Source organism: Electrona antarctica (genome assembly GCF_951216825.1).
Source record: "Electrona antarctica genome assembly, chromosome: 5".
NCBI classification, from domain to species: Eukaryota; Metazoa; Chordata; class Actinopteri; order Myctophiformes; family Myctophidae; genus Electrona; species Electrona antarctica.
The window spans coordinates 41,560,708-41,570,097 of NC_136810.1; the positions used below are offsets into that span (position 1 = coordinate 41,560,708).

At 39.9% G+C, this 9,390-nt stretch overlaps 1 protein-coding gene across 2 annotated transcripts; it reads right to left on the reverse strand.

Annotated features, from left to right (window-relative positions):
- arl2bp (ADP-ribosylation factor-like 2 binding protein) lies at window positions 1–9,191 on the reverse strand. 2 transcript variants are annotated; one of them, XM_079500769.1, is made up of 7 exons: window positions 9,079–9,191; window positions 8,186–8,261; window positions 6,939–7,000; window positions 5,778–5,884; window positions 4,883–4,968; window positions 2,198–2,294; window positions 1–809 (listed from the first exon to the last, which is right to left on the reverse strand). In XM_079500769.1, the coding sequence occupies exons 2-7, from the start codon at window positions 8,227–8,229 to the stop codon at window positions 711–713; spliced, it is 495 nt and encodes a 164-aa protein (XP_079356895.1). In that variant the 5' UTR covers window positions 8,230–8,261; window positions 9,079–9,191; the 3' UTR covers window positions 1–710. The 2 variants fall into 2 exon arrangements, with proteins under 2 accessions (XP_079356895.1, XP_079356894.1); XM_079500768.1 differs by having other exon boundaries at window positions 8,983–9,163.
- Window positions 9,192–9,390: the final 199 nt, after the last annotated feature.

Below are 9,390 nucleotides of genomic sequence, written 5' to 3' on the forward strand. Positions count from 1 at the left end.
AATATTCAACATCTTTATTGTATATAAACATATGTATTTACAACCATGAGGATTTACAATACAAACTGGTACCATCAATACATTGTATTAGCAATTACAACAATGTGATGGTGGGTGACTTACTGACTGTGTACTCGGTTGTGCACTGTGTAGCGTATTTAAAATAGCAGATCTACAAGCTCACATTGCATCACTTTGTGAGCTTATACCATGGCTTGTACCTAGCCAGATACAGTACGTATACCTTATATAAAACGAATTATACCAAAGTTCAACATCACGGTTCCATCCACACGAACATCTATGAATGCAAACATATCCCACACAGACTCGGTTTAAATAACAATCACAGGCACAAAACACAACCCATTAATTTAAAAAAAAAGAAAGTGGATCAAATATTTTTCAAGATTTCGTTTCATTAAAGCGTTTTGGGCAGCACAGCCAGCATAATACTTTAAAGCTGGAGGTTGGTCTGTGCTGCAACTATGCAGGCCACCAATCATGTTGTTTTGTATCCTGTATCCGGTTGCAGTACCGCTGGTTTCAACATAGTCATATTGGCTGATGGATTCTTCCCATGGACTAAAACACAGAGATGTATGTTGAGGGTCACTGTGGTCCAGTGAAGCGACTAAAACACAGAGATGTATGTTGAGGGTCACTGTGGTCCAGTGAAGCGACTAAAACACAGAGATGTATGTTGAGGGTCACTGTGGTCCAGTGAAGCCGATGTGTCTGTTGTTAGTGGAGCTAAGAGGTGTGACCACCAGTCCCTGGCTCAGGTCCAGTCCTCTGCCCTCCTTCTGCTGCAAATACATTGGGATTAATGCTGGCAGCTCATTGTAAACATCTTCTAACATCAGTGTTGATTTTGTCGACTAATACTGTCTATAACGAAAAATGTTTTTTCACTGACAAAAGCTAATTGGAAATTAAATGAAAACTAAGCTACGATGACTAAAACTAAGACAAAATATATTGACAATTTCGTCAATAAAAACTAGACGTTAGGAAGGGACTAGTGGAAAAGGGATCCAGTATAAGTAAAAGACAAGTCAGTTTACACTTGGTTAGCAGTGTACAAGCTCACGACGGGTTGTGAGCTTGAAGATCGGCTATTTCAGCAAGTGTAAAATCAGCCATTAAAATCTTTTGAGCCCCATTGCCCCCGCCGGCGGGGGCAATGGCTGTTTACCTCTGAACAGCACTCAATAAATCTAATCAATCTGCAATTTCAATGTTGATTCTGGGGATTTTCCCCCTGGACCCCCTTGGGGCTTAACAGGTTAAGGCCAGCCAAAATACATTTTAGTCGACTAAATCAACTATAGATTTAGTCGTCTAATATCTTATGGAATGTAGTCGACTAAAACTAGACTAACAGTAAAACATTCCAGGTGACTAAAATGTGACTGAAACTAAAATCAAAATTTGCTGTCAAAAACAACAATGGCTAAGGTCATGTTTAGGTGTTGAGTTTGTAGCTAGATTAGAAACAAACACAGCCAGGCATGCAGCATGGATGCACTCAATAGTGTTGTTAATATATCACTGTGAAATGAATTGTCATCTGACGCTGAACCGATCACATCAGTTCATTTTACAACACGTCTCTGGTCCATGGATTTTAAAAATCCCTTCCAAATTATATATGAAAAAAATACAGGATACAGGTTAAACAAATGAGTGAGGGGCGCTCTGATGATCGTACATCATCATAATTTGCTCAGGTGCATATGACGTAAATTATCCATTCATTGTCAATAGGAATTTCATCTTTGTGTAGGACAAAAGTCGATTTGCTTGTCCACATATGATGTAAATTCTCCATTCATTGTCAATGGGAATATAATGTTTGTGTAAGACAAAAATCTACACTAATAGCTGAATATAGGAGGGGCTAGCGCCCCTCAAAAAAAGTGAACAGATTGAAATCCTGGACTAGTAATAATAATGGCAATTAAAGCAAATAATTGAAAGCTTTACGTTTATATTTGGTTAATTCTGTATAATAAATTGAACTTGTAATTATTGGCAACTGGTCTCTAATCTTGTGGATGTAGGCAATAACAAGGACATCCACATTCTCTCAGCTGTCAAACCTAAAACAATATGAGAACCAGAGCCAGAATCTGGCCAGCTAGTTTCAGAGCCTAACCCTAATTGTTTGTAAATCTGCATGAAAACAACTCACTGCTCTGTAGTCCACAAACATCTCCTTGAAGGCTATGAAATCAGTGAATGTCAGCAGCAAGTCAAATATGTCACCGGGTACTTCCTCTTTATGGTGTCTGCATGGGAGAAATGTAAATCAGAGTTAGAGACAGACAGAAAGATGATGTTCACAGACGGCACACAGTCATGTTTTTACATCTATATGCGATGGCATCTACATGCGATCAGCCGAGACTCCAGTGAGTCAAAGACAACTAGACCATCATGGGCCCCAGCTAAAGAATAGTAGCCTTGCCGAGCCATGAGGCCCATAGGGCAGGAGCCTATCTCCTGTTTCTGTAGCGTGAGGCAGCTTGATGTACAAGTACACCCCCTGGACATGACGCTAGTATGTCGCAGGGATTTACCCCCAATCCAACCCTTGATGCTGAGTGTCTGAGGCACTGGGTCCCATTTTTAGAGTCTTTGGTATGACCCGGCTGGGGATTGAACCCCGACCTCCCAGTCTCAGGGCGGACACTCTAACCACAAGGCCACTGAGCTAAAGAATACTGCCACAAAAAAAACAGAGTCTGATGGTGGAGTATATCTTGTTTGTGTCCGAGCATAGGCATGGTAACGCCCCGCCTGCCTCTGATTGGCCTATACCGACACTGCCCGTCTTGACTGTCCTCCGAGATGCGAGGTTACTCCGTGGTGGGAAATAATACAAGAGAATGACAGCTTGGCACGCGCGACAGAATGCAGCCTTGTAACTATTTTTTTTTGTAGAAGAGGCAAACTAATATTGTTTTCTTTGATTGAATAATTGATTGAACATAAATAAATAAAGTGTTAGTGTTGATTATCGTGTATTAATCTAATTATAGTAAACTAATACTATTATACTAAAAAGGATAAAGATGAAGGGAAAGGAGACCTTTTTACAGTACAATAATGTTTCAAGTTTTCACTGTATACAAATAAATTACACAATAATCAACACACAAACTTTATTTAGAACACACATGTTCAATCAATTATTCCATCAAAGCAAACGGCATAAACAATATTAGTTTGCCTCTTCTACAAAAATAAAAGTTACAAGTTACAGTTCTCTTGTATCATACCATACTTGTATTATTAATTTATTTCCCACCATGGAGTAACCACGTATGACGTATCAGACTATCCAGCATAGCTATATGCACCTCGGAGGACAGTCAAGTAGGATTTTTGTGTTACTTTATTTGTTTTATCCTACAAGTTTAAGTTTTCCAGTTTTTTGGCCTCCCTGTAAAGGAAGAAAATAAACAACTTTAATTTGACACCTGAACCAACCTGGAGTGGACATTCTATAATTTCATTCAAACAAAGCAAGCGTCTTTAGTGTTGTGGCTCACACAAAGGGAGAAAAGTGTTTTTTAACAAACGGATAAGTGGTCACTACAACAATTAGATAGGACTTTTCTGTTTGGATGAATGGGCTGTGAATGGGAAGTTGCACCTAGTTAGCACCTTGCTGGCAAGATAGCCAGGTCTGAATATTATGAATATGCTCAGCATACAGAAATAAGTCAAGTAGGTCAAGTGTGCCATCTAGTGGCCTGCTGGGTGAAGTACATTTCTTAAAGGGATATTTCACTTGGTCAATTTATAGTCTACTCAGGCTTATGTGAACACCCCAGACAGTTTTTAAGTTGTTCGATTCAGTATTTAGATATTTGATATTAATTTTAGCTGCCCCACCCCCTTCCTATACAAACCCATTATAACTTCAAACTTTTAACCATGACACATTCATCGAAAGCACCCTTCCTTTTTTCTGGTGCCTGATGTTGTCCTTCTAATACGTGAGAGGCCGTGGTTTTTCATTGACTGTTTTCAATTATTTTTAATAATTGTTTTAGATTTTTTTGGTCTCCGCTGGCTCCTCCCCCTTCTTATTCGTTAACAAAAATAATTATTATAAATAAATGAAAACAGTAAATGAAAGGCCACAGCCCCCTCACGGAAAATATCAGTCACCAGAAAAAAAGGACGGGTGTTTTCGATGAATCTAGCATGGTTAAAATGGAGTTTGAAGTTGTATAGGAAGGGGGAGGGCAGCTAAAAGGAATATCAAATATCTAAATACTGAATCGAGCAACTTAAAAACTGTCTGGGGTGTTCACATAAGCGAGTAGACGATAAAATGACCAAAAGCTTTTTCGAAAGTGAAATATCCCTTTAAGTAACAGGTGCATCAATAGGTTTCCGGGAACAGTGAGTTTTTTCAATACAATTGCAGTGTTTTGATCTCAGGCAGGCCGTTGCACATTGGCCACATAAAAACTAAATTACTTGCTGGTGCCCAAAATGAACTCCTTTTGTGTCAATTAAAACGCTCTGCATTATAATAGACATGGGTATATGGGTATACTGAGTGGTCAGGAGCACATCCAAAAGATTTCAACGGGTGCTCGAACAAAAAGAGATACGCTGGAGAGAAGGAGGAAGTCTGTAGTATAGCTGACGAAGGCCCAAACGTCTATGATTTGGTAATACATTATTTTGGGGGCATTCAAAACATTTATGTGACGTTTATATACAACACCATGTGTGTAATCAAAGACACAGGGAAACAGTTAACTTACCCCTAATCAAAACTGCCTATTATTCTGTTTTGGTTATTAAAGCTAAGATACCCAAAAAGCATCGAGTGAGAGCAAAAGCATGGTCTTACATTAGCAGGTCTATGAAGGTGGTCATGTTGAAGCCAGGGATCCTCTCTATCAGCTTTTGCTCAAGGTATTTCTCCAGCAGATCACCCTACAGGAGAGACAAAACACAGATCCTACTTAGAAATACGAGCAGAAATGGCGTGTCATAAATGTTGAATAACAAGATATTATCATTGCTTTCAGTGGTTCTCAAAGTGGGGTCTGGGGACCCCCAGGGGTTCTTGAGGGAGTTCCAGGGGGTGGGGTCCCCAGCTAAATGATAGTTTGGAACCAAATGGGCCCTTATGGCACTCTCAGAGTTAAATTAACATTGATTTTACAATATAAATAGGGTCCCAGAGATAGAAATGCCATTGTCTGTAGCCTAATGCATGTCAAACTGGGGGTCCTTGAAATTAAAATGGTTGACAATCACTGCTAGAGCCGTAAAAAAATCTTCTCTTATGGGGGGTCCCTGGCATATATTTTCAAATGGGGGTCCGCGGGCTAATAAGTGTCAATTTGGGGGTCCTTGACATGAAAAAGGTTTGAGAACCACTGACCTACATGTACATGGTTGACTGTTACACATCCCTCAGATTATCGACATGGCAGTTAGCTATTAATTGGTGAAATCAGTGAAGGGTGTAAAGCTGAGTAAAGACGGAGGTGGGAGAGCATGATATCAACTAAAGATGGAGGTGGGAGAGCATGATATCAACTAAAGATGGAGGTGGGAGAGCATGATATCAACTAAAGATGGAGGTGGGAGAGCATGATATCAACTAAAGATGGAGGTGGGAGAGCATGATATCAACTAAAGATGGAGGTGGGAGAGCATGATATCAACTAAAGATGGAGGTGGGAGAGCATGATATCAACTAAAGATGGAGGCGGGAGAGCATGATATCAACTTACATATTCGTTGAAGATCGGTGTGTAGCTGAGCTTGTTCTCCTCGGAACTGTCAAACTCCAGGAAGTGTTTGTCCATGAAGCTCTGCTGCAGCTGTTGGAACTCTTCATCTATGGAAGGAGACGGTAGAGAACAAGGACTAAGAACTCTTCATCTATGGAAGGAGCTACAAGCTCACAACTTGTTGATGTAGATCGGCTATTTGAACTATTCAAAAATGTTTTTTAAAATAGTAAAAAAAAGATAGACGTTTAGGGATAAGGGGTTTAGCATGGAGGAAAATAGAGCCCTAAGGGCTCCATTTTCGTCACCGCTGGAGGAAAATAGAGCCCTAAGGGCTCCATTTTCGTCACCGCTGGAGGAAAATAGAGCCCTTAGGGCTCCATTTTCGTCACCGCTAAACCCCTTATCCCTAAACTTCTTTGCATTTTTTTTAATATTTTGCAAAACATTTTTGAATAGTTAAAATGGCCATTCTACAAGCTCACAATGTGTCAATGTAGATTGGCTAGTTGAACTATTCAAAAATGTTTTTCAAAATAGTAAAAATAAGGATAAGGGGTTTAGCGGTGACAAAAATGGAGCCCTAAGTGTGTGTGTGTGTATATATATCTGCTGTACTACGTAACCTTATGTACAGATTCATGTGTAGGGCATCTGAGTCAATAAACGACATCATTGCTGTAATAACGGACCCTACACGCAGTTCACTCAGGTTCTCATCGAGACTGTGGAACCACTGGCGCACATGTCTGTATGTCAGAAACTGAACAGTGGGATATGTGCATATATGTACCTTTTTATTTATTTTTATTTTTGTATTTACTGTTATATTGTATTGTTTGTGATATGGATCCTCCTGGGTCTGAAATAAAGATAGATTGATTGATTGATTGATTGATATATATTATAATTTGCATGAGTTTGCAATGAACGTATTATGTAAATCATTGTTCTTTTAAAAACCTTAACTTATTCTGGCTGTATATATGAAATTCATTGTCATATTATTCCTCATCATAAGATATTGATTGCATGAGTGGCAGAATTTAAGCAACAGAGCACTGTATACACGCACGCACGCACGCGCGCGCGCGCATGCACGCACGCACGCACACTTTTTGAAGCACATACTTGAATAAAGTCTGTTTTAACTAATCCTACCCATGATTATATCTTCTATGTTTCCAATAACAGCATCGAAAATAGCATCTGCAGGTGATGAACTGAAATGAGAAGACATAAAGAGCGTGTGTGACTTCGAGGTCTAATGTGATCACTGAAGCTGTGGAGGAAAAAGTAGTCAAATGTTGTACTTAAAGGGATAGTTCAGATTTTTTAACTTAAACTGTATGGCATACTTGCCAAGTTGCCATTAATATTTTTTACCCCTCTATCACATGGAACTATGTTTTTTGTGTCCATATCACTATGCCCAAAAAATAGTTCCATGTGATAGAGGGGTCAAAGTTGAACTAAAGTTGCGCTAATATTTTAGAAATAGGTCAACAATAAAAATGAGTTAGTTTTGTGAATTAATTTACTTTTACTGCATGGCCCCAGTGCCCCCCACAAAATGACCGGAAGTACTTAATATTGACCAAAACCAGAGCAGAACTCCCACCCACGGGACTTGGGCAATCAATTAATACAGTTGCAACCACTATATTAATGGCAAGTAAAAAATATCTATCTAACTATCCCTTTAAGTAAAAGTATAAACACTGCAATGTATCTGTACTCCATTACAAGTTTGACTGATTGATTGAAGTATTTATTAACAGTATGCAGAATGGGTACGTTTCAAACAAACTCTATACAAAAACTGGCTTCGGCGTCTCTTCCGAGTTTTTAGACAGCTGGTGGATGGAAAAGAAGTTCCACCCACGTGGTGGAAGAATGCCGCGTCGGCCAGATTCCCGGAAAAAGCTTGCCCCCGTGTGGGTGGAGCTTCATTTCCATCCACCAGCTGTCTAAAAACCAGGAAGAGACGCCGGCCACGAGTGGCTTTTGGCCACGCATGGAAGCTCAAGTGTGCCTGCGGCTGCGCTGACTATAGCTGTTGCTAGACTTGGGCAGACAGGCGCGGCCGTTTTCCACTCAGAGCCGGCGTCTCTTCCTGGTTTTTAGACAGCTGGTGGATGGAAATGAAGCTCCAACCACACAGCAGAATGCAGCTGAGGTAAGGTTTTCCGGAAATCTGGCCGACGCGGCAATCTGACGTGTGGGTGGAGCTTCATTTCCATCCACCAGCTGTCTAAAAACCTGGAAGAGACGCCGGCAGACAGCGGCTTTTGGCCGTGCATGGAATCCTCGGTGCTTACACCCTATGAGAGTGAACCCGGCCGTCATGCTAAATGCAAAACACACACACACACACACACACACACACACTTAGAAGGAGAACATACTTAGAAACCGCAATGTTGTCCTCGTCTAACGTTATGTCAACCATCTCAACGATGTTGTCTCCACGGCCCACAATGTCTGGCAGAACAGGATGAGAAAAACATATAGTATTGGTGGTCCCCAGCTAAATGATGGAGATCTGGTAACCAAATGGACCCGTCCCTTATTAGATCTTTAACTCTTGAGAGCATAAAATGAAACTTCCTTTTACGCTATAGTTACATTATTGTTAAACATCTACTTAATTTACAAGAAGTCTACACAATTAGAGAATGTAGAAGAATTGTTATTTTTGATCGTTTGCCTAGTGTCATCTCTCCTAATGGTACTGATTGATTGATTGATTAATTGATTGAACTATTTATTAACAGTTTGCAGAATTACAGTACAATTCAAGCACAACTCAATACAAAGACTGTACAACCCAATAAAGCATTAGGCCTACACTTGTTTACAAGAGGGTCCACCTTGTTCAATTCATCAAAACATTTAGAGACGTACAAATATACACTTCTATATAGCCAAACAACAGAACAATTAACTGGACAAAACTCTTACGGTATCCAACGACAACAAAATATTCTTTCGTTTTGGCTCTGAGAGGCTAAATGTCATTAAATGGTGGTCCGTGGCTCAAATGCAGAATAAATAATGGACCTTGACATGAAAACCACTGCATGGTTTAGCTAAATGGCTATGTCTGCTAAACTAACACATTTCCAGTATAGTAGACTGAATATTTTACAGGTTTCCTAAAGACCAAGGTGGTTTCTAACGCCATATTAAATCACACCCTTACGTCGCTCAGTGATATCCATTTGTTTCATTCGCTTGAATTATTCTCTAGCGCCGAAAGTGTTTGGTAAATAAATATAATGAACGGAATAATAATAACCGTGTTTCCAAGGAGACGGAGAAAGCACGTCCTTCCCTTGGTGTCGTCCGGGTAAATCTAAGTCAGTTCTTTGGTTCCTACCAATTGTTACAGTCAGTGGTTTTCGTTTTCAATAAGTGGTCCGGTAAATGATGGAGAGTTGGTAACAAAATGGACCCTTATTAGATATTTAACACTTATATATATTTAACTCTTGAGTACAAGACGTCTACACACAATTAGAGTATGTGTAAGAATTGTTATTTTGATGAACGTTTGCCTGTTAGGCCTATCTCTACTAATGGTAGGCTACAAACATCAATAGGCCTACAG

Excerpts from the sequence above, each read along its gene's own strand:
- arl2bp (XM_079500768.1), bottom strand. The coding sequence starts at position 9,010 with ATGAAACAAATGGATATCACTGAGCGAC. Across the intron at positions 8,262-8,982 it reads AATGGATATCACTGAGCGAC|ACATTGTGGGCCGTGGAGAC; the intron begins GTAAGGGTGTGA and ends CTGTTCTGCCAG. Across the intron at positions 5,885-6,938 it reads CATAGAAGATATAATCATGG|ATGAAGAGTTCCAACAGCTG; the intron begins GTAGGATTAGTT and ends CTCCTTCCATAG.